Raw genomic sequence first — 25,973 nt, forward strand, 5'->3', positions numbered from 1 at the left:
CCAGAGGCGAGTCAGATTTTAACGACAGATGCCTCAGACAAAGCTTGGGGAGCTCATCTAAATGGAAAGTGGATACAAAACAAGTGGCCTGTCAGACTACAACATCTACATATCAACATGAAGGAGATGTTAGCAGTCCAGTTTGCATTAATAGCTTTCAAGGAATTACTTCTTCCAGGACAGGTGTTGATTCTAACAGACAACACAACTGTCATGTGGTACATCAACAAGCAAGGGGAACGATTCTTATCCTCTATGCAGGCAAGCAATGATTTTGTGGGAGACTGCTCTCAGTTTACAGCTCAATCTTCAGGCAAGGTTTCTGCCAGGAGCACAGAACTCCTTAGCGGATGTGTTGAGCAGACGAATTATGGATCCCCACGAGTGGAAATTGGATCCTCATGTATTTCAGAAATTGACAGTGTCATGGGGAACTCCAGACATAGATCTGTTCGCTTCTCCACTAAACCATCAGCTGCCAAGGTTTTGCACAAAAAGGTTTCATCCCACAGCTTGGAGAGTGGATGCTCTTTCTTTCAATTGGAGCAATCTCCATGTGTATGCCTTTCCACCTCTGCCTCTCCTCCCAAAGGTACTTCTAAAGGTCAGACAGGACAAGCCAAGGATGATTTTAATAGCTCCGGATTGGCCTCGACAGCACTGGTACCCATTACTGAGAAGTCTGTTACGGAAGCCTCCATGGCCTTTGCCTTCGATTCCACACCTGTTGTCGCAGGAGGACAGCCATTTGCTAAATGTCAAGCTTCATTCTCTGCACCTAACAGCCTGGCATATTCTGTTTTGAACCATAGTGGGCCTCCACTTCCTCAGCAAGTTTTGAATGTTATTTTGGAAGCTAGAAGGCCTAGTACAAGGAAAGTGTACGCAGACAAATGGAAGAGATTTCTATTTTGGAGTGCAGCAAAAGATTTTGATGTTTCTGAGCCTAATTTGTGTGTGGCTCTTCAATGTCTTACTGAGTTACTAGACAAAGGTTTGTCTTTCTCTTCTATTAAAGTTCATGCTGCAGCAATTTCAGCTCACTATGATTGCGACCCACCATTGTTTTCTCATCCTTTGTTCAAGCAATTTCTTAGAAGGGCAAAGAATATAAGACCCCCACGAAGAGCTCCTACTCCTGCTTGGGATCTCAATTTTGTGTTGGAGAAACTCACTCTACAACCTTTTGAGCCTGCAGCTACTGCTGAGTTGAAATATTTATCATGGCAGACTGCTTTTTTGTTGGCCATTACCTCTGCAAGAAGGGTTTCTGAATTACAGGCCCTTATGGCGGTTGAGCCTTTCTTGATTTTCCATAAGGATAGGGTATCATTACGTACTAATCCTTTCTTTATGCCTAAGGTGGTTTCTAGTGTGGCTTTAAACCAAACTATTCATTTGCCTACTTTTTATGCAAATCCCCAAAATAAAGGGGAAAAGATTTTGCACACTTTAGATGTTCACAGGCAGTTGCGTTATTATTTGGACAGAACTAAAGGGTTCAGGCAGTCTCAGCAGTTGTTTGTTTCTTTTGCTTTGAGTTCTCAGGGCAAGCCTGTGTCAAAACAAACTATTTCTAAGTGGATTGGGTTTTGCATTGCTTTCTGTTATTCCCATCATGGCAAGGAGATTCCAGCTGGGATTAGGCCTCATTCCACTAGGGCTACTGCCACTTCAACAGCTTTTTGAGGGGAGTGGCAACCAAGGATATTTTGGAGGCAGCTACTTGGAGTTCTGTGCATACTTTCTCTAGGCATTATCACCTGCCACTTTACTCTAAGTCCAGGGCTGGTTTTGCCACTGCTGTTTTGCAGGGCATTTTGGCAGCTCCTGCTTCCTTGTAGTTAGCCATCCTCCCTTACCTCTGCTTTGGGATTGTACCCAAGTGTAAGGACTGCAGCAATGTGAGATGAAGAACATAGTACAGTTTTGTACCTACCATAAATGTAGATGTTCGAAGATCCACATTGCTGCAGTCCAATTTACCCTCCCTCCTTCCCCTCTGTAGTTAGAGGTGGTTGTGTGGGTTGGGTTGTACATATTGTGTATATTGTATATATTGTACATATAGTTAGTGCAAGGGTGGTTGGTTGGTTGTTTGCTGTCTTTTGGTTTTGACCTTTATTTTTAGGGTCTTCTGACATCTGGGGCAAGTAAAGACTGAGGATATGACGTCAGTCATGCACATTTGTACCCTGACGTCCTGATGTCAGTCAAATGCGCCCTGACCGACGTCAGCCTTATACTTTGATATTCGGGCCGACCGAGGACAGCGGACTACCCAAGTGTAAGGACTGCAGCAATGTGGATCTTCGAACATCTACATTTATGGTAGGTACAAAACTGTACTTTTTCCCACCCGCTGCAGAGAATGTTTTTAGTGATCAAACAGTGAAGTACTTGCCTACTATTTTCTTGTTTATAAAGCTCACTGGTTTTGATACTCATTTGTGGAGTTGTATTGCTGCTATAAAATTTGCATAATTTGACCAGAATGTGTTGTACTGTCATAAAATGAAAGTCACGTATGCTATATATAATGCTGCTTGTTTGCTTGAGGTGTATGTCCCATATTGTACACATTAATGCTACACTATCTTGCACTGTGTTGCAGGTGGCAAGTGAATCTCGAACACATCTTCGCAGCATTCCAGCACAGTTGCAGTTTTTTGATGATGAAAAGGAAGTTGAAGATTCACATACAGTGTTTACAGGTCCTGTTGTAAAGTAAGGAAATTAATTCAGCTGAAAAGTTGTCCTTGTTTTTTTTTTTGGTCACTTGGAAAGATTCATTAATACACATTTAAATTTCAAGGAAACTCCGGCAAAACTGGTATTCTAATACATATACGGCATTGTGTAATGTTGAGAATCCTCCATCTTTTTACAAAAGAAGAAACAAAAGGAAAACTAGTTTAATAGGCATATGTGCCCCTCACACACATGCAGGAAATTTTCAGCAAAGCTGACATGAGCAAAAACAAAAAAACAGAACATAGCCAGCACAAACACTTTATTCGAACAGAGAATGGATAAAATATGTGAAGAACTTAAAGAACTGAGCGTTTTCATCTAACTAAAGTATCAAATAGATTTCATCAGAGTTCAATAAGTCGTAAAAAAACAATGTTTCTGGAACATAACTTCACCAATGACAACCCAGCGTAGAACAGGAAGTGATCTACCCATGAATAATTAAAAACAACACATTTGAATAAATTAATGAAGGAATATGTGAATGAATGAACTGGTGAATAAGGTTCACACCAGCTTAAACCAATGTATTCACATTTACCCCTTTTGATAAACATAAAGCATTGCTGAAATTGTCAACATGTTACAAACTTATAAAAACATGTAATTGTATATAAAAAAGTATATAAAAACGCATATTAAATGTGGAAAAATGTATAAATATAAATGTTAAAAGCATTGGATAAGTACATTCAATATGTTAAATAAATATATTTTTTGATATTATCAAGCAACCTAAATGGGTAGCCTCTAGCCATAAACTTGCAAATGAGTTGATGTATTCGTGCACGAATGTTTGATGTTCAGTAGTTAACCTGGACAGTCTCACCATCTGTCCCTTTACCACAGATTATTTCTAGTATAGGGAATGACAACTTTGAAAATGCAGATGTGTGTTAGAAAATGTATCTTTCCTGTACACAGCCAAAACAAACGATCCTAACCTATAATTCGTCACCAAATGAATATCAAGATAATTAATCTTGTCCGTGCCTATGGTGTAAGTTTATAGGTAGGTACTAGGCTATTGGCCCTATGGCCTGTACAAGCCTAGCTAAAGGTACCCTGGCTTTTGCCACCCAAGAAAATTATTTTCCTTTGCCACTGTTGAGCAGAGCCACAGAAGTGATCCCCGGGGTGAATGTCCCATCTCCCATCCAATCATCAAGATTTTTCTTGAAGAGTGCTAATGAGGAGCTTTGTTTGATATGGATAGATAGTTTGTTCCAGAGTATGAGAAGTCTCTGGGACAGGAATCTGTCCCTCCAGCATGTTCTGTTTATTGTGGTGACATGGTTTAGGTCCCTAGAGCATGTAGCTTGTAGGGATTGGGATTTCTTTAAGTGGAGCATGTCTAAAAGCTCTGGGTTTGACATAGCTTTGTCTGTTAGGCAGAGATCGCCTCTGAGCAGGCAATATGCGACGGAGTAAAGCTGCAGTTTTTTGAGACGGTCTGCGTAAGGCATCTGTTTGAGGCCAGTAATCCTCTTTGTGAGGCATTTCTGTGGCCTTTCCAGCTGTTGTAGATGTCTTGTGAGGTACATACCAAAAGGGGCATTGTACTCTATAATGGGTCTAATGAGTGACGAGTAGAGGGGAACAATGACCTCTTTTTTTCCTGGATGAGAAACCTTTTGTGATGAGGTGTGCCACATAGAAGGATTTCCTGACTACTGTGGCGATGTGATTATCAAAGGAGAGACTACTGTCCACCTGTGTCCCAAGGTCTCTTATCACACTTTCGATGTTAAGTAGACTACCGCCTATGTGGTAGTTCATGGGTACAGAGATTTTACCAAAAGGGATGACGATGCACTTTTTGGCATTGAGCTTGTGGCCATGGCTTTGACACCAGGCATCTGTCTCAGCGAGGCCCTTTTGTAGGATGTCCACATCTTTTGGAGTTTTGATTATGGCTTCTAGTTTGCAGTCATCTGAGAACTTCGTTAGCCAAAGACCTTCTGTGTTGGCCTGTACTTCAGAGAAGTAGATACCAAACAGGAGAGGACCCAGGACTGAACCCTGTGGTACCCCACTTGTCACTGGTCTGAAGTTGGATTTGGAGTCTGCTACTTTCACAGTGTGGGTTCTGTCAGTGAGCCAGTTGGCAACCCATCTTGTGACATAGGGATTTATACCTAGTGTAGTGAGTTTATCTATAATTCCAGAGTGGGGGATGGTTTAGAAAGCCTTGGCGAGATCTAGATAGGCTGTGTAAACCACCTTACCCTCATCTATGGCTTTGGTGACTGCTTCAGAGAAGTCTGTCAGGTTTAGGAGACATGATCTGCATTTTACAAACCCGAGCTGTGTGGGGTCCTGAGTTTGGAGATTACCAATGTCATTGTTTATAAGTTCCATGATGATACATTCCATGGCCTTGCAGACCAGGCTCGTTAGGCTAATGGGGCAGTAGTTTCCAGGGTCTGTGGTGGCTCCCCCTTTGTGGAGTGGGATAACTGTTTCTGTGCGCCATTCAGTGGGCACATAGCCTGAGGTGAGGCTATGATTGAACATGGTACTTAGGTGGGGTGCCAGTTCGTTCTGTAGTTCATGTAGAACACAGCCTGGGATGTTGTCAGGTCCCATGGATGCTGTGTTCTTGGCTTTGGATAGTGTGTTGTTTACCTGTGCAGCCGTGATTACAGGAACTTTGCATTCTTCTGGTATAGAGATGGGCCCTTTAGGGGATGACAGGGGGGTAAAGTTAGCACTGAACCTGTCTGCCAGGATGTTGGCAGTATCAGTTGGTTCTGTATATTTTGTGCCATTGTGCTGTAACTCAGAGCAGATCTGAGTGTTGCCATTGAGATTCTTGACATAGCTATAGAATGCTTTGTGGTTGTCTTTGGAGTTGGTGGCGATTTTGTTTTCATAATTAGCTTTGGAGGATTTTATGAGGGATCTCAGCTTCTTACTGAGGCTGACCAGGGAGTTTCTCCAATCATGGGATTTTACTCTTTTTTTGCAACAGTTTCTTTCTTCTGTTGTAGAGTTTGTTTATGGCAGGGGACCACCAGATTGGCATCCTTTTTTTGGAGGATAGCATCTTGGTTCTGTTAGGGATTGCACAATCCATGCACTTGTGTAAGTGCTTATAAAGTGCATTTGTGTAGGATTCAGCAGTCATACCGCTGTTGTCCGTCAGCATAGGTGTCGTGAAGTTTGCCACTTCTGTCTTAAGAAGCGTGAAGTTGGCTTTGGGGAATTTTTTTACTGTGGTTTCCCTAATGGGGGGTGGGGGAGGGATGTGGATGTCTAGGGTGATTAGCTTGTGGTTGGATCTGACCAACGAGGAATTGGCCTTTGGTGTGGAGCACCGGTTGCCCATGTTGGTAATAACCAGGTCTAGGATATTGCTGCCCCTGGTGGGGGTGTGGATAAGTTGATCCATGGCATTGGAATTTATGAATTCCAGAAAACGTTGAGCACAAGAGTTGGTACATGAGTCATTTTCCCAGTTAATGGGAAACTTAAGAAAATCAGTAGACCTTTCCCAACTGGTTAGGGTATCCAACCACTGATCAAAAGTACCCCTCCAGAGGAAAAAGTATATTATCCAAAATCTGAAGTAACCATGAACCTTGGACAAAAACTCCGAATTAAACACATAATCTTCTCCCACCTTGTCAAAACAATATTGGCATAAGTCGTTCTGCACGCTGTGCCCATGGTTACACCCGATATTTGGTGGAAAAATTCCCCTTTGAACTGAATAAAATTATTGGTAAAAACCAGTTCCAGAAGGGAAGTAGCTTGTTTATTGAAGAAGAGAACAGTGTCTTTGATGTTGTGTGTGTCCCTCTTTGGGTGTATATATTTTACGCATATTAAATTTTATTCACTACATCTTATTTACTCTCATCCTATTTCCAATATTCTTACATTTGTTGACACACGCATACATTTATTCAACATATTGGATATACTTATTCAATGCTTATAACATTTATAGTTTTATATATTTTTCCACATTGACTATACATTTTTTATATACTTTTCTATATGCAGTTACATATGTTTTTATAATTTAGTAACATATGTTGACTATTAATTTTAGCAGTGTTTTATGTTGATTGAAAGGAGTGAATGTGAATATATTGGTTTAAATTGGCGTGAACCTTATTCATTAATTATTTCATTCATTCATTCAGTTCTGTTGTTTTTAATTAATCTTGGATATGTCACTTCCTGTTGTAAGCCTGGTTGTCATTGGTGAAGTTATGTTATATAAACACTGATTTTTATGACTTATTTAACTCTGATGAAGTCTGTTTGATACTTTGATTAGACAAAAGCGCTCAGTTCTTTACGTTCACATATTTCATCCATTCTCTGTTCAAACAAAGTGCTTGTGCTGGTTACGGTCCATTTTTTGTTTTGTTTTTGTTACGTTAGTACATTGTTTGTAGTGGTCATTAGATTCAAAGCTGACATGAGTATGCAGTGTCAGACAGTTTAGGATTCTTGGGTGAATATTTTAAAGATTTGTTTGTAGTCTTTTTAACTTAGAAGATTGATAGAATAACAAGATTTGTGTTGGCATGCATTTTCTGAAGGACATGAAGTCTGAAACATGTATTCATCATTATTTAGGATGTCACTCACAAGTGATTTGCCAGAGAACCACAAATTTTATGAGAAACAGACCAAAAATATGAGGCTAAATCTGGACATTCTGCAAAAATCTGGGCAGTTGTAAAAGTATGTAGTTAAGTAATACACAACTTCATCTAAAAAAAATAAAAAAATATATTTTATTTGTTCAGTTTCATGAAATTGTCTTTTTACACTTAGACTTGCCTTACAACATTGCTACACTTGTGTATTTAATAATATTATGAAACTGTACCCTAAATTTCCACAAAAAAAATAACTAAATAGAATGGTATTTGTGTGGCTTCCGGCATTAACTGTTGAGTTTTAGCCTGTGATTTATTTGATGGCACTTATATATGCATATATTATTTTTTCTGCTAAAACATTTTCTCCTGCTGGCATAAAAATGTACTACTGTTTTGCTGTAGCAAAACTTAAATGCTGTACAATCTTATTTTTTAACACCTTTATTAAATTCTCACTTAAAACATTGGCAGGTATACATTAATAGAAAATAAAAGAAATATATTAACATTTTTTTCATTTATATACATTAAATTTTCTTTATAACAACTGTCATTCAGTCCAACATTACATGTATATTGCTCAATTTCTGCCTTCCCTTAAACTTCACTCCTTCTCCTAAACATTGTAGTGCATATGTTGTTCCCAGAAATTCCGTTTATTTCTGTCATTTGCTCATTCTTTTATCTAAAGATCCCATTTCACTTCACTTATCCTTTTTACAATATTAAAAAGTTCAAATACAGCCTGTTTAGATTTTGATTTCCATTTTTTAGTAATTGCTTTTTGGCAGCCAATAGAATTAAACTAAATAAGGTAAGGCCTTACTATGTCTGTGCAAATCAAATCTTGTGCCCCAGCTATAAAGTATCATTTCCTTCGTTACAACCATTTTGCTCCCCCAATATTCATGACAGAGGTACTCTGTATGGAATTGTTTAAATTTGTCAACTCATTACACTCCCAAAATACATGTTCCCAGTTATCTCTTTCATGTCAGCTACATCAGCTGCTTATTTGAGGAAAATTCTTTTAAAGTCTGCTTGTTGTATAAAAGTATCTATGCAGACACTTACAGGCAAAAATCTTTATCCTTCTGGGCTTCACTTCATACTTTGAAGCCATGCATGTATTCTCACATCATTCCCTTTAAATTGCTTTGCCCAGTCTGTCTTACTAATCTTTTCTAATCTCCTCTGACTGATTCTTTTAGTTATCATCCAATATTTTGTATACCCTACTAATTATCCCCATTTTAACAGCCGCTACTTCACTACCAAAACATTTATTTTACTTAGATTCCCAATTCCTTTCTTTCCTTCTACTCTGGTATCAATCAGTTGGTAGGGACGGCAGTCTCCAACCTGCAGTCCAACTGCTTCTTGGCTTCATCTCACTATCACATTTCCTTCTCACGTTATTTGCTCCCAATATGTTGATTTATTTGCCATTTTTCTCTAGTAAATTCCATTCCCTTCTTGTCTATTTTCTGTACCCCTTCTTGCAGTCCTCCCTCTTGGCAAAAACTCCTTTCTCCATTCCTATGTTGGCTTATAAACTTAGAATACTTTCTGCATCCTTATGAAGTAATAATCTGTATGATTATTATTCTCTTTAAGGATCTGCATCCAAAATCCTAATTTCTCCTTATTTCTTGATCCCTTCCCACTTCATCACCACCCTTATTCCTTTACACTTTGAATTATAACCTTCTGCTTGAATTGTGTATATGAGCCTTAACTGCATAGCTGTAAAATACCCCCTCAAATCAGGCAATTGCACACCACTTTGTTCTGATGGGAGGATGAACTTGTCCCACTTAAAGTCTTACCCTGTCCCATCCCAGATAACATTTTTCATCTCTTTATTATTCACTGCCCACAGCGTATCCCCTAATTGGTAAAAATATGCATGACTTGTATATAAAACTAAAGGAACAAAAATTTATTTCACATGCATGTTACTATCCATACCCATAAATAGGAGCTTCCATTTTTTATCATCTTTTTAGTCTCTCCCCACATATCCTTAATTGCCTTAATAGAAGTCTGTTTATATCCATGTTCCTAAATAATTCATCTTATTGTGTCCCCAGAAGTACAGGTATTACTGAACCAATTTTTGTGTGGCTGCATAATTTATGGCTATACCCTTTGTTTTGTCTTCATTCCTTTCTATCCTAGAAAAACTTGAAACCGTCTCAAAATGTTTCACAACACCAACATGTACCTTTCTGTACGTGTCAAGTGCAAAATTAATGCTTGCAAAAAAGACAACTTTTCTTGATTACCATACCAAATGTATCATTGAATTTGAGCCCCTTAGTTTCCTTGCCAGTGGCTCTAAATGTAAAGCAAATACCAGTGAGGAGAAAGGGCACTCTTGCCTGGTTCCTCTTGGAAAGGAATATTCCCATTTTAATTCTTGACTCTGATCCTTTATGTATCCTTTTGATTAATCTGACAATTGCATCAAGGAATGCAAGTGCTTCCATTGCCATTCTCGTAAAATTCCAACTTACTGTGTTGAATGCTTTTTCTGCTTTAAGTCCCAACAACAGCAGCGGTATTTTCTTACATTCTGCTTCCCTCTGGTTCATCATTGTTGTATTAATATTGTCAGGTGTTTGCCTTTTGTCCACAAAATCACATTGATCCATATCTGTCAATTTTGGCAACACAGTTGTCATTCTTTTGTCTAGTCTAGACAAAACACTTTATAATCATGGTTTACATTTGAAAATGGGTGTATTTGAAGCTGGGTCTGATGGATGTTCTTTGTGTTTCACTGTAGCATTTATCACATTTGTGTTATCTGCTTGCAGTAGCCCTCAGTCGGCCTGATTATCAAAGTCCTGGGACCTGTGTCAGTTGCTGTCTCATCTTCCATGACGTCAGGTAGTCACGGGTATAAAGCATGCAGCCGACGCCATTACATCAGTCTTTCTTGCTGTGCGGTGCCCGAAGCAGTTTGCAAGTGCCGGTCGGCTGACTCCTGAAATTTTCGTTTTCGAGTTTCAGAACCAAAGTCTTCAACTAACGCTAAGTACCTCGTTGGGGAAACTTTTTCTTGCTCTAAACCAATGTCAGTAAAAGTCAATAATTGCATTTCTTGTGGAAAGCAAATAACTCAAAAAGATTTTCATTCATACTGTATTCCTTGCCTAGGCCCTGACCACGGTTGTGTGCCTTATTTAAACCACGAACTATTCGTCATCGGTACATTTTTGCTTCTACATATTTTGATACTCGGTTCAGTTATCCAGATATGTCTCCATTAAGCCACCCGACTACCGACAATCCGAAAAAACACAGATAAAGACAGAGACAAGGCCGCCTAGGTCCAAAGCTGCCGACGACACTTCTCCTAAGCTAGTCGCCAGTTCACCGGTACTCAGGCACTTTCGCAGCCCCTGATACCCACTACTTCAGATTCGCAAGCCTCCACTGAGACCCATTCGGAGTTTTTTATGCCGCGAGATGCTTCACCTGTGGAACCTGCGAATGTCTCTACCTTGGATGTGTCCGGAGCTGCTGTGCAGGCATCGGCTTCTAAGGGTGTATTCAGGCCTACTGACTTGCATATTAAACCGATGCCACATTCTTATTCAAGGCCTAAACCCTGAACCATGCCTAGAAAACCGACGCCCAGACCGCATGGTCAGGCCTTTATGCCTAAAAGTAGAAACTGAACGCCTCGCAAGTATGGTATCCATGGCCAAACCATTAATCCATAAAACACCAGAGGCCAGCATATGCAGCATACAGATACTTTATTCAAGATAAATATTTATGAAGGCATATACTGCCACAAAATACACTATTATCGATTCAAACTGGTTTCGGCTATCAAGCCTTCATCAGTGAAAAAAAACTTTTTTTCACTGATGAAGGCTGGATAGCCGAAACCGGTTTGAATTGATAATAGTGTAATGTCAAGTTGTCGATCTCACCTTCATTCTTGCTGGATAGGTTCGGAGCCGATCCTCGGCTCCGACTCGGCCAATACTAAAGCTCGAGAGCTATTTCCACCGGCTAGAGGCTCCCCTATATCCCACAATGCTAGGCGGTAAATACCCAGATCTCATTTGCTGCTTTAGCTATGAGGTGCTTGTTTCTACCGGCTCTGCAGGTTAGTAACTTTTTATAGTTATAAATCTTCAAAACCCCCTTATTTTTTTCCTTGAATAGTTTTCCTTACAGTTTATTAGTTAACTATCCCTAGTTTCCTTCGGGTTCCCCTAATTGTCTTACCCGTTTATCCCTTTTATTCTTTAGGCCTTCGGGCCCTCCTCCCTTCCCCTTAGTCATACTTGTGGGAGTGGTTGGATCTTTTTCCCCTTTTTCTTAACAGGTGTGTCTGTATGTGTGTCTGTGTTTCACAGTTTTTGTTTGTGATGTCTAAGGACTCTAAGATCTCAGGCTCTAAGAAGTGTGACTCATGCTGTCAGAAAATGTCTCTGACAGACGGTCACACTTCTTGTGTATATTGCCTGGGACCTTTGCACCTGCAGGACTCTTGTTCTGTCTGCCACGTTTTCAGTCCAAGAGTCCTGCAGGAACACAAAAATAAATACTGCGAGGCTTATTAAAGCCTGAAGGATCCCTGACCCAGACAGTGTCGGGAAAACCTTCCAAGCCTTCCAAGGCGTCGGCTCCAGCTTCAGAGCCGTCTGCTGGTGGCTCTAAGACTTCCTCGACATCGACTCCTCCTGGAGCCGATGTCTCTAAGACTAAAACGGTCACCTCGGCTCCGGCTGGAGCCGAGAAGTCCGAGACTCAGACGGCTCCAACAGTTTTGTCAAGCCACCTACTAGAAAGAGGTCTAGATCCCCATCCATTGGCTCTATCCACTCGGCCCCGGGATCTCCACTATTATCAGAGAGGAGCCATAGGTCCCACTCCTCTTGGTCCTCCAGACTGTCCGACCATGATTTAGAGAGGGTGGTGAGCAGACTTCTCAAGTCCCAGGCACTAGCCCAAATACTGCGTAGTCCTACCAAACGGTCAGTGGCTATACCCATCCCTTCCTCAGTTCCTCCTCCGATTCCCACGAGTTCGGAGCCGGAGCTTCTCGAAGCCGTGACTGTCGGTGCGTCGGAGCCGAGACTTCCACTTTCGGCTCCGTCGTCGGCTCCGATCTCCTCCTCTGCTCCAAGAGGGCCGAGTGGCATCGGACCCTTGTCCGAGCCCGTTCTCCCTATCGGAGCCTCGGCGCTGGTGAGCTCAGCCCCATCGGCCTCGGAGCCGTCCCTTTCGGTGCCGGGAGGAGTCCTCGTCTCTTCGGAGTGGGGATCTTCGGCCCCGCCTGATCGGGTCGCCTTCGAGGTCATGCGGAGCGTGCTAGACCCAGTGTCTGCTCCACGGTCGGCTCCCTCAGCTCCTCCCTCTACAGTGCCTGCGATGGTCTCTACCCACCCTCTCGTCCCAGACCGTAGAGAGCCAACATCTCAAGTTTCCCCACTGGGAATATCCTCCTCTTCCGAGGCTTCTCCTGATCCTTCAGGGGAACCCCCTCGGAAGAAACAATGCAAGAGGAAGCATATTGACTCCCCCGAGTCTATCACCTCAGATACCGACTTGGATAAGTCGGAAGGGTCCCTACGGTCCTCCTCTGAGGATGTCTCCTTTTCAGACATCCTTGAGATCCTTAAACAGAGGGGGAACTGGTCCACCCTTAACCCTTCAGAGGACGAGTCTGTCTACCTTGAGGCTTTTGGCTCTTGCCCTTCCACCTCCTGGGTATCTCCTCCCTTTGACCCCCTCATGGAAGTGGTGGCAAGGAAGGCGTGGACAGCCCCTGATATGGTAGAGCCTACCCCACGAAGACCATCCAAGTTTATTACAGCTCCTAAGGACAAAGAATTCTTATCCAAGGGTGTCTCTGTTGATGCTATGGTGGTGGCCGCAGCCACTAAGAAGGAATTAGCTGATCCTTCGGTACCTATCCATCCTCCTAATAAGGAATCTAGGACTATGGATAGGTACGGTAAGCGGATGTTCTCCTCAGCGACCTTTGCCATGTGTTCACTGAACTACTTGTGTCACTTCACCCGTCTTCAGAGAGATATGATCAAGGAAATGGGTGATGCTGTGCAGGATCTAACAACTGAGGGGTTTCGAAACAAAATGAACTCCCAGCTGGCAACCCTGAATTCGATCGTCAACTCCTCCATGTGGCTTCTTTCTTATGCGGCCGATGGGGCGTGTAGGGCCGCTGGCACAGGTGTAGCTTTACGACGTCACGTCTGGATGCGGCTTTGTAACTTTGCGGACCCTTTCAAGGCGTCCTTCACCAATTCCCCCTTTGATGGTTCAACGTTGTTTGGACCTCAGATGAAGGACACGTTGACTAGGTGCGAACAGGATGGCAAGACTCTCTCTGCCGTGGGAGTCCGGTTTTCCACCCCTTCCAGACCATATCCCAAGGGTCAGAAGGGGGGGGGGTGTGGTTCCGCAAATCACAGGGAGTCTCGCCTGATGCACGCAGTCAGTTCCCCTCTAGAGGCAGAGGGGGGAACAACAATAGATGCCGCCCTAGGGGCAGGGGGGGGGGGTCCGCAGAATCAAGGTAGCAGAGAGACTCTCTCTGACAAACCTTTTCAGCATCCCTGAATAGCTGCCCGACTGTCCACCTTCGGAGGCAGTCGGGGGAAGATTATCACTGTATCCAGAAGCCTGGCTTTCCCTCACTCAAGACAAATGGGTACAGTCGATTATATCCGAGGGTTACAAAATTCCCTTTGTCCACATCCCATCTCAACCGAAAGGGCCCCTTCCAGACGTTCCACCCAGTCTAAGGGAAAAAGCGCTAGAAATATCAAAGCTGCTGTCAAAAAGAGCTATCCAGCCAGTCCCGGCAGACCAGCAAGGATCCGGAATCTACTCCAAATTCTTTTTGGTTCCAAAAAAGACAGGGGACTGGAGACCAATATTGGATCTCAGCAGACTAAACAAGTCTGTAAACAGAAACAAAATTCCGGATGGTCACGCTTCAGTCCATTCTACCCTTCTTGGGTCAGGACAATTGGATGTGCTCAATAGACCTTCAGGATGCGTACTATCATATCAAGATGCACAGACGCTCCAGAAGGTTCCTCCGCTTCCGGCTGGGAGCCAGTCACTACCAGTTCAGAGCCCTGCCTTTTGATCTCACTACAGCCCCCCCCCCCAGTGTTCACCAAATGCATGGCAGGGGTCATGGCTCATCTGAGTCGTCAAAGATTCCAGGTGTTTCCATATTTGGACGACTGGCTCCTTACTGCTACCATCAGGCATCAACTTCTAGTATCCAGAGACTACACCATTCATACTTGTCAAGCTCTAGGTATTTCCATAAATTTCAAAAAATCTGCCTTGCTGCCTTGTCAGGCTATTACCTTTATAGGCGCTACCTTAGACAAAATTCATCTTTCCGCGAAACTAACAGAGCAAAGAGTATCAGATATCCGCAAACGTTCACATTCTTCTTCAATGCGACAGGATCAAAGCCAGGTTTGTCTTGAAGGTCTTAGGTCTCATAGCAGCTGCCATTACACTTCTGCCTCTAGCACGCTTTCACATGCGAATCCTCCAGTGGATGCTGTTTTCTCAGTGGTCCTTCCAACAGCTCCCAATGTCTCACACTATTCTGCTGACCCAATCATGCAAGATGCATCTAACTTGGTGGATGACCTCCCCTCAAGTTCTTCAGGGCAGATCATTTGTCGTCCCCCCTCTGGTTGCCACGGTGACAACGGACTCCTCCCTGATCGGGTGGGGGGGACATTGTCAGGGCAGGACGGTTCAGGGCACATGGCAACATTTCGAAAGCCATCTGCACATAAATGTTCTGGAGATGAGAGCAGTACTTTTAGCATTGCAAGCCCTTCAGCACTGTCTTCCCACCGGGACTATTGCAATTCAGACAGACAATATGTCTGTAGTATGGTACATCAACAAACAGGGCGGAACCAAGTCTTATCCCTTATGTCAAGAGACACTCAGACTTTGGCAGTGGGCGATCTCATCTCAGCAGTTTCTGATAGCAACGCACATCCCCGGGAAATTCATCGTGATAGCAGACAAGTTGAGCAGGGCCATACTCCTACCACACGAGTGGTCTCTCAAACAGTCAGTGCTAGAAGAAATTTTTCAGAAATGGGGTCAACCTTGCTGCGATCTTTTTGCTACTCCCCAAAACAGCAAGTGTCACGATTTCTTCACCCTCTCTCCCCTACCAGGTCAACCCGCCAGGCACGCTCTAGTCCACGATTGGCCCCGGGGACTTCTGTATTTCTTTCCCCCCTTTCCACTGATCTCTCAAGTAATTCAGAAAGCTACCGCGTAGAGAGTCAACATGATCCTCATTGCCTCGTCAGATATGGTTTCCGTTCCTTCACCGTTTTCTGTTGGAGCAGCCTTGACATCTGGATACAGTGCCAGATCTTTTGACCCATCAATCAGGTCAGCTGCACCACTCCCTCCCATCTCTCAACCTCACAGCTTATTTGCTCCGCTTCCTACCCTAGCCAGGCTTCCTTTAATTTCCCATTCGGTCTGTAACATACTTATAGCTTCCCACAAGTCTTTTACTAGAAGGATTTACAATAGCAAGTGGAAACGTTTTTCCTTCTGGGCAGCAACAAATAATATAGACCCTTTCACTGCACTTATCCAGTCTATACTAGACTTCCTGGCAGAACTTTTTCACTCAGGTTCTTCTCCGTCTACTATTAGAGTACAATTGGCGGCTATATCTAATTTCCATGTAGGCTTTTCAGACTCCAGCATCATGTCCCATAAGCTTTGCAAAGCCTTTCTAAAAGGTATCTTTTTGCTCAAGCCCCCAATTAGAGACCCCCCACCTCAGTGGGACTTAAATTTGGTTCTAGCCTCCTTGATTCTCCCCCCCTTCGAACCGGCCGCTTCCTGCTCTCTGAAATTGCTTTCATGGAAAACCCTTTTTCTAGTAGCTATAACATCTGCTAGATGGGTATCTGAACTTCATGCTCTTTGCAGTCATCCTCCATGCTTAGTCTTCCACAAAGACACGGTGTCCCTTCGGACCAACCCTTCCTTTTTATCGAAGGTTGCTTCTGAGGCGAATCTGAATCAGACAATCGACCTTCCAGTTTTCTTCCCTAATTATTCCAACAAGGCAGAACAAAAGTTACATTTCCTAGATGTCCATTGCCAGCTTCGCTATTATTTGGGTAGGACTAAACAGTTTAGGAAGTCCGACCAGCTCTTTCTATCCTATGCAGAAAGCAAGGTGGGCCTTCCAGTTTCCAAAGTGTCTCTTTCGAGATGGCTGGCCTCTGTAATTTCTTTCATTTATGATCTCGGACACCAAAAGCTACCGTTACGACCTAGAGCTCATTCAACCAGAGCGTTAGCTACGTCTGTAGCATTTCAAGACAGACTGCCCATAGATTCCATCTGTCAAGCAGCTACATGGGCTTCTCCTCATACCTTTATCTCACATTATAAATTGGATATGGCCTCCAGAAACCGGGCTAACTTTGGTTCCACCGTACTCAAGAGTTTGTTCCGATGAGCCACCCAGGGTAAGGGTGCTAGGGACGCGGTCCCATCCAGCAAGAATGAAGGCGAGATTGACAACTTAACATTGAGAAGTTATGTACCTACCATAACGTTCCATGTTAGTTGTCTTCTTCTTGCCTTCTTTCTTGCGTCCCACCTTCCATCCCCCTAGCCTGGTCAGACCGAGAGGATCCTTGAGACCTTTTATCTTCCATAGCGTCATCCACCTCTATTGCCCCTGTTTGATAGTTCTACAGGTAGTCTTTCTATAGAGGTGGATTTCCCCTTTTTTCTCTCTCTCTGGGAGACCAGCACTGCTATTCTTCAGCTATCAAACGAGATCTGGGTATTTACCGCCTAGCATTGTGGGATATAGGGGAGCCTCGAGCCGGTGGAAATAGCTCTCGAGCTTTAGTATTGGCCGAGTCGGAGCCAAGGATCGGCTCCGAACCCATCCAGCACGAAAGAAGGGGAGAAGAAGACAACTAACATGGAACATTATGGTATATACATAACTTCTCATTTTGTGGCAGTATATGCCTTCATAAATATTTATTTTGAATGAAGTATCTCTATGATTTATGCCTAAAAACCATATAAGAATGGCTGAAGACCTTATTCCTTTAATCAGGGGAAGCCAACCTTCCCCCTCTAAGAGATCTGGGACTGAATTTGCTTATGATACTTCTGACCAGGATTCTGAAATTTCTGTTTCCTCTGATGACCAGGATTTACCCTTGTCTACCTATGAGGATTCTGATGCAGAGGACTATATTCCCTCTGCTTCCCCCAGAGGATTTCTCTTTTGGTGAAACCTTGCAAACTCTTAGGGAGAATTTTCGTTGGGAAGGCCAGGATTATTCTGTTTCTAAAAAGAGGTTTAGGGATTTCTTACTCCTGCCCCAGCACAGGCCTTTAGCTATCCCTCCTGTACTAGACATTGTTGATGATGCCTTTTCAAAATCTAGCTTGGCCCCTGACTCTCTACCGCCTGCTCCCAGAAAACCTGATAGATATTACAGGGTTCCTGACTCTCACAAGTTCCTTTTTAAAAATTCTACTGTGGATCCTGAGACCATTTCACAGGGACCGCAGGGCATTAAGGCTACTACTGCCCAAAATCCTACCCCCTCTGATGGAGACTCCAGGGCGCTGGATAGATGGGGTAAGAAGGTATACACTTCTGCAACCTTGGCTATTAGGGCCTTAAACTGCCAGTTTCATATGTTGAAGTATCAACAGCATATTATTGGATTGCTTAAAGAGAAAATTATGTTGATTCCTGACTGTGCTGAAAATAAGGATTTACATGATTTTAATGCATTCTGCTGAACAAGTTAGAAGACATACTTTGCAGTGTGGTTTTGATTCACTAGAGGCGTCTTGCAGGGCTGCTGTCACTGGGTCTGTACTTGGAAGGCATGCTTGGCTTAAGGAGCAGTCCTTGCCAGATCATGTTAAAGCTAAATTACTGGATGCTCCCTTAAATCAGGACCGCCTGTATGGCAACAAAGCAGAAGTTGTTCTTAAAAAGATGGAGGAAAAAGTTAAATCTATGCAAACTGTTAAATATTTCCTGCCAAGTACAGCCTCCAAGATTTAGTATTCACTGGCCCTCTAAGAATTGGTCCTTTCCTGCCTCTTCCAGGCCTTTTCAGTCCAAACCCAGACCCAGCAGAACACCCAGGCTTCAGTCCCAGGGTACGCACAGGACTTAAGCAGTGGGGGGCTCCCACTTCCAAATCAGGGGGTAGTAAGACTCTCCCCCTATGGTAAACTGTCTCAGTGACTTAACTTTAAAACTTCCAAGCAAGCACTTCTCAACTGGCTGCTCCTGTAGGGGGAAAGATTGCTCTGCAGGCAAAAAACTGGGAACTCATTACCCAGGACAAATGGGTTTTAAATATAGTTTCCCAAGGATACAGATTTCATTTCTATACGTTACCAACCCAAACAGTTGGCCAGATCTACCACAAAATCAGTGGGCAGATGCTCAACAACAAGTGCTCTCTCTCTTAAGCATAAAGACTATTCAAACTGTACCAGAAGAGGAAAAGGGACAAGGTTTATACTCGAGACTTTTCCTGGTACCCAGAAAAGACAACTCATGGTGTCCTATCCTGGACCTGCCTATCTTAAACACCTTTTTGGTGATTCCAAAATTCAAGATGCTAACTCTTCACCAGTTGCTTCCTATGTTAGGCAAAGATGACTGGTTGGCAACACTTGATTTAAAGGAAGCCTACCTGCACATCCCAATCATGGAGTCTTACAGAAGATACCTATGCTTCAAAGCAGGCTACATGCACTTATCTACTGTGCACAGGGTATTCACAAAGTGCCTAGCTCCAGTCATTGCATTTTGCAGGCAAAGAAATATTCAAATATACCCATACCTGGACGATTGTCTAATTCAGGCAGAAAGCCAGGACGTAATTTTGAATCATCTGGCATTTGTACAAAAGGTGCTAACTTGTCTGGGGTACACCATAAATGAAAAGAAATCACATTTGGTACCCTGTCAACAAATTATATTCCTGGGAGCAAGCTTGAACACAACTTCCCAGATGTCTTTCCTCACGCCAGATAAATAAATTCATTTGACAACTTACTTCAAACTAATGGCCACAAAAACCCTGCTTAACTGCAAGGCAAATACTGCAAGTCTTGGGCTTCATGGCCTCCTGCATTCTACTAATTCCATATACAAGACTGCATATAAAGAATCTACAGTGGTATCTAAAAAGCCTATTCTCAGAATCTAGAAGCAATGATTCCTATCATACCTTGCCTACGGTTAGAGTTCCATTGGTGGGCAGAGGCCTGACACCACAACAACGGACTACCATTAACTCTACCCCTGCTGCTCAAACCCAAACAGCAGATGCATCAGACTATGCATGGAGGACTCGCCTGGCAGGCAAGTGCATTAATGGCAAATGGAACCCAAGTCAAATGTGCCTGCATGTCAATCAAAAAGAAATGTTAGCTGTATGCTCTGACAGCCTTCAAGGACCACATTCTTCCAGGACAATTAATGGTAAAGACAGACAACACCACTGTTATGTGGTACATAAACAAGCAGGGGGGTACCCATTCTTACCCCCTCTGCAGACTAGCACTGGCTCTGTGGAACACAGCCTTGAGCTACCAAGTGCATCTACAGGCTCAATTCCTGCCAGGAAAACTAAATACACTGGCAGACAAACTAAGCAGAAATCTCATGGACCCACACGAGTAGAAACTGGAACCAAAGACTTTCAACATGTTGATAAACAAATGGGGGAGCCCAGATATAGACCTGTTTGCCTCCCCCCCAAAACTACCAATTGGACAAATTCTACACAAGGACTCGCCAAAAACAAGCTTGAAAAGTGGATGCTCTGTTCTTCAGCTGGGAAAATCTATCAGTTTGTCTTTCCTTCTCTGCCTCTCCTCTCCAAAGTACTACTAAAGATCAAACGGGACAAACCAAGGACGATATTGATTGCACCAGACTGGCCATGCTAACACTGGTACCCTCTCTTACACAGTGTGTCACTACTGGCTCCATGGCACCTGCCTCAGACCCCTATCCTGTTATCACAGCAGGAGAACCAGATTCTGCACCCTCAGTTCCAAGCCCTGAACCTGGAAGCCTGGCTAGTTACCTAATTTCTCCGTTACCATCCCTCAGTAAACCAGCGTTGGATGTCATTTTGGAGGTAAGGAGGCCTAGTACTAGAAAATCTTATGCTGAAAAATGGAAATGATTCTGTGCCTGGAACCAAACTCAAGGGGTGGGTACAGCAACGCTCAATTTACCTCAGTTTCTTCAATACTTAACTGAGATGCTTCACAAGGGCCTTTTTCTCCTCCATCAAAATTCATGCCTCAGCCATTTTAGCTCAGTATAATACAGAACCATCCCTCTTCTCTCATCCACTGCTCAAGCAGTTCCTCAGGGGGGCCAAAAACTTAAGACCACCCAGGAGAGCCCCTACTCCAGCCTGGGACCTTAACTTTGTATTGGAAAAACTCACTTTCCCTTCTTTTGAGCCAGCTGCAAGTGCAGATTTAAAATTCCTTTCTTGGAAAACAGCCTTCCTTTTAGCAATCACTTCAGCAAGAAGGGTATCTGAATTACAGGCCTTATGGCAGTGGAGCCTTTCATCATTTTTCATGCAGACAGGGTATCCCTCAGGACCAATCCCTCCTTCATGCCCAAGGTGGTATCCAGTGTGGCTCTTAATCAGTCCATTCATTTGCCAACCTTCTTTTCTAATCCACAGAATAAAAGGAACGGATACTGTACTCTTTAGATGTGCACAGAGAACTTAGATTTTACTTGGACAGGACTAAACCTCTAAAGAAATCTGAACAACTGCTGGTGACATTTGCTGCAGGGGCAGAGGGGAAGGCTGTTTCAAAACAAACCATTTCTAAATGGATAGGCCATTGCATTAATTTCTGCTGTAAGCACCATGGAAAACCTGTCCCACAGGGGATTAGACCCCATTCAACCAGGGCTGCATCTACCTCTACAGCCTTTCTCAGAGGTGTCCCTACCAGGGACATCATAGAATCTGCTACCTGGAGTTCTGTACATACTTTCACCAAGCCTTACCATTTGTTAAGTTTCTCTTAATCCAGAGTTGGCTTTGCCACTGCAGTCTTGCAGGGCCTTATAGCTGGTCCTAAATTCCTCCTCCCATCCTTTGGGAATCTACCCAAAGGTGATGATTGCAACAGTGAAACACGAAGAACATGTGTACACTTGCCATAAATGTAGATGTTCAAGTGTATTCACTGTTGCAGTCCTGGATGTTCATCGTGTTACCCTGCTGCAGTCATCACACTTGGGTTATCCTGCCGTCAGGCGGTCCCGCAGTCGGCCCGAGTTCCAAAGTCTTGGTCCAGCGTCGGTTGCTGTCGCTTCTTCCCTGACGTCAGTGCACCAGGGGTATATAAGAGGCATCCGACGCCATTTTCATCAGTCTTTCTTGCTGCGCAGTGCCCAAAGCAGAAGCAGTTCGCAAGTGCCGGTCGGCCGACACCTGAGATTTTCGATTAGAATTTCAGTCCGAAGTCTTCAATAAAGCTAAGTACCCCATTGGGGAACCTTTTCTTGCCTCAGTCCAATGTCAGAAAAAGTTAACAATTGCATTTCTTGTGGGAAGTAAATACCTGATAAGGACTTCCATTCTTATTGTATTCCTTGCCTAGGCCCAGACCACAATGTCACAGGTTGTCGGTTTTGTGCTAGGTTTAATAAACAAACTATCAAATGCCGTTTTGACTTCGCTCCACATTACTTTGGTAGGAAATTTAATTATATCATGCCGTCGGAGCAGCAGATGACCGGCATGCATAAAAAACGCAAGGATAAGGACAGGCAGCCTAGGAACAAGCCAGACTCCGAAGCCTCTGCTGGGCCTGTCGCCAGTTCTCCGGTTTTCAGTGAGTCACCTACGCAGCCCCTGATGACCGCAGAATTGGAACCCCAGACAGCTGCGGATTCTCAAGCGTAGTGTACTACACCGACGCAGCCTTCCTTATTATGCCCTTCCGACACCGGAGCAGAAGGAGACCTCGGTGCAGTGGAAACACCTTCGGTTGCAGAATGTGTCTTCAGACCGACTACACTCACCATTAAATCTTATGCTAAGCTTAAAACTCCTTTAAAACCAAAAAAGACTGTACATCAGTCTGCAGTTCAAGGCCCCATGCCTAAGAAACAGATTCTTAAGATGGCTGAGGATTTGATTACCCTAATCAGGGGTTCCCATCCCCCTCCAGATAAAAGACCACGACAAGAGGATTATGCTTCCTTTGACCCAGGTTTCAATTTTCTCAGATTCTTCTGAGGAGCAGGATTACACTATTCCCCGTTATGAGGACTCTGATGCTGAACACTCTATTCCCTCAGCATCTCCCCCTGAAGACTACTCCTTTGGGGAAACTTTACATACCATGAGGGAACATTTCCACTGGGAAGGCCAGGACTATTCTGATTCTAAGAAAAGGCTCCGAGAGTTCCTTCTACTACCCCAGCACAGACCACTTGCTATCCCTCCAGTTTTAGATATTGTGGATAATGTTTACTTCTTTTTCTTTAGATCTAGTCTAAATCCAGACTCTCTACCTCCTGCTCCAGCCAAACCAGAGAGATACTACAGAGTACCTGATTCACACAAATTCCTTTATAAAAGCCCTGTGGCTGACCCAGACACAATTTCCCAGGGTCCCAAGGGGGCTAAAGCTTCTATGGCTAAAAATCCTGTGCCCTCTGAAAGGGATTCCAGAGCCCTTGATAGATGGGGAAAGAAAATATACACCTCAGCAACTCTGGCTATGAGAGCATTAAATTGCCAGTTTCACATGCTGAAGTATCAGCAATTCCTAATGTCTCAATTAAAACAAAAAATGAGCACACATACTGAACAGTCTGAATTCAAGGAAATGCAGGATCTGTTGCATGCAGCTGAACAGGTGGGCAAACATACTTTACAATGTGGATTTGATTAATTGGAAGCTTCCTGTAGAGCAGCTGTTACTGGGTCTGTCATACGTAGACATGCTTGGTTAAAAGAACAAACCCTACCTGATCATGTTAAAGCAAAATTATTGGATGCACTTTTACAGCAGGATGTATTATTTGGTGTCAACGCAGAAGAGGTTTTAAAGAAAATGGAGGATAAGGCAAAGTCTATGCAGACGGTTAAGGATTTTTTACAGGTACAACCTCCTCGTTTCAGCAGAAATTGACCAACCAAAAACTGGTCCTTTCCAGCTTCTGACAGATCCCAGAGGGGCAAATACAGATGCCCAAGGGGCAGAGGCCAGTCACAAGGCCCTTGCAAACCTCGCCAATGGGTTACTGCTACCCAGAAAGGAGGAGAAGACAGGCCCCAAGCTAGCAGAAGACAAACACAATGACTCAATCCTTAAACTACCAAGTAAATCTCTCCTAGCAGCTCCCTTGGGAGGAAAATTAGCATTTTTTTGCAGACAACTGGCACATCATCACAAAAGACAAATGGGTCCTAAACATTGTCTCACAGGGATACAGATTCCACTTTCATACCTTGCCAAGGATAAAAGGAATGCCAAACCTGCCACCAAATCAATGGGCAGAGGCACAAAAACAAATTACAGCTCTCATGAACATGAGAGATATTCAACAGGTACCTATACAGGAGCAAGGACAAGGATTTTACTCAAGACTCTGTCTAGTCCCAAGAAAAGACAAAGCATGGAGACCCATTCTGGATCTTTCAATTCTGAACACCTATCGGCAAGTACCAAAATTCAAGATGCTAACATTACAGCAGCTTCTTCTCATGCTGGGCAAGAATGCTTGGCTAGTAACGTTGGACCTCAAGGAGGCATACCTTCATGTCCCTATCAGACAAAATTGCAGAAGATACCTCCGCTTCATTGCAGGTTCAATGCATTATCAATTCTCTGCACTGCCCTTTGGCTTATCTACTGCACCCAGGGTCTTCACAAAATGCCTGGCACCAGTAATTGCATACTGCAGACAAAGAGGAATTCAAATATACCCATACCTGGACGACTGCCTTATTCAAGCAGAAAGCAAGGACATTCTTTTAAAGCATCTGCCATTTGTCAAACACCTTCTAAGTTGCGTAGGGTACACAGTAAACGAAAAGAAATCAAAACTAGTGCCCTCACAAAACACAATATTCCTGGGTGCCAGCTTGTATACAACGGCCCAGATGCCTTATCTCATGCCAGAGAAGCAACAACAGCTGACTCAATATTTCAAAATAATGGCAACAAAGACACAACTCCCTGCAAGAAAAATTCTGCAGGCCTTGGGATTCATGGCATCTTGCATACTACTAGTACCATTTGCAAAACTGCATATGAGGAAATTACAATGGTACCTGAAAAGCGTATGGACTCTGCACAGCTACAGCTTGGAAACAATGATACCACTCATTCCCTGCCTTCAACAGGAGTTTCTATGGTGGGCACAGGCATGTCACCTCAACAAGGGTCAGCCTTTCACCTTACCCACAGCCAGGTAAACTATGACAACAGATGCATCGGACTATGCCTGGGGAGCAAACATGGCAGGACAGTGCATTCAGGGCAAATGGACTACAGAGCAAAGGCATCTGCATATCAATCAAAAAGAAATGCTAGCAGTACAGCATGCCTTAACAGCTTTCAAGGACCTCTTACACCCAGGACAACTAATAACAAAGACGGACAATACCACAGTAATGTGGTACATAAGCAAGGGGGCACACATTCCTACCCTCTATGCAGGCAAGCAATGACCTTGTGGAACACAGCACTGTCTTACCAGGTTCAATTACAAGCACAATTCCTGCCAGGAAAGAAAAACACATTGGCAGACGACCAAAGCAGAAATATCATGGATCCACATGAGTGGAAACTAGATCCACAAGTATTTGCAATGATAGCTCAAAAATGGGGACGCACAGACATAGATCTGTTTGCCAGCCCCCAAAACTACCAACTTCAAAAATTTTGCACAAGGACATTTCATCCACAAGCTTGGAAAGTGGACGCCCTCTCATTCAGTTGGAAAACATTAACAGTGTATGCCTTTCTTCCACTGCCTCTTCTAGCAAAGGTACTGCTGAAAGTCAGATTAGAGAGGCCACAAATGATACTCATTGCACCAGACTGGCCACACCAGCATTGATATCCAATTCTAAGGAACATGGCCTACGGCCCACCATGGATTTTACCACAAATTCCTCACCTGCTCACCCAGCAAGACAATCAGATTCTACACAGCCAGCTCAAGACTTTAAACCTGGCTGCATGGCAAATTACCTAAACAACCAGCCAACACCTCTGGCCAAAGCTGTTATGGATGTAATTCTGGAGGCCAGTAGGCCCAGCACCAGGAAAACCTATTCAGACAAATGGAAAAGATTTTGCGCCTGGAACCAGGCTAAAGGCCAAAATCCCCTTTATCCAAACATTCATCAGATTCTACAATATTTAACTGAGATGTTGCACAAAGGACTTTCCTTTTTATCTATTAAGATCCACGCCTCAGCAATTTTAGCTCATTACAATACGGAT

General features: G+C 43.5%; 1 protein-coding gene across 2 annotated transcripts in view; it reads left to right on the forward strand.

Annotated features, from left to right (window-relative positions):
- Positions 1-25,973, forward strand: part of SENP6 (SUMO specific peptidase 6) — a gene marked incomplete in the record, with an annotated part of 3,063,818 nt that overhangs the window by 2,076,325 nt on the left and 961,520 nt on the right. For both annotated transcript variants that reach the window (XM_044070093.1, XM_044070102.1), the window contains 1 exon segment: positions 2,615-2,727. In XM_044070093.1, coding sequence (XP_043926028.1) covers positions 2,615-2,727 — 113 coding nt within the window.

The sequence above is a fragment of the Protopterus annectens genome, chromosome 1.part0 (genome assembly GCF_019279795.1).
Source record: "Protopterus annectens isolate FY-2018-M chromosome 1.part0, PAN1.0, whole genome shotgun sequence".
NCBI classification, from domain to species: Eukaryota; Metazoa; Chordata; order Ceratodontiformes; family Protopteridae; genus Protopterus; species Protopterus annectens.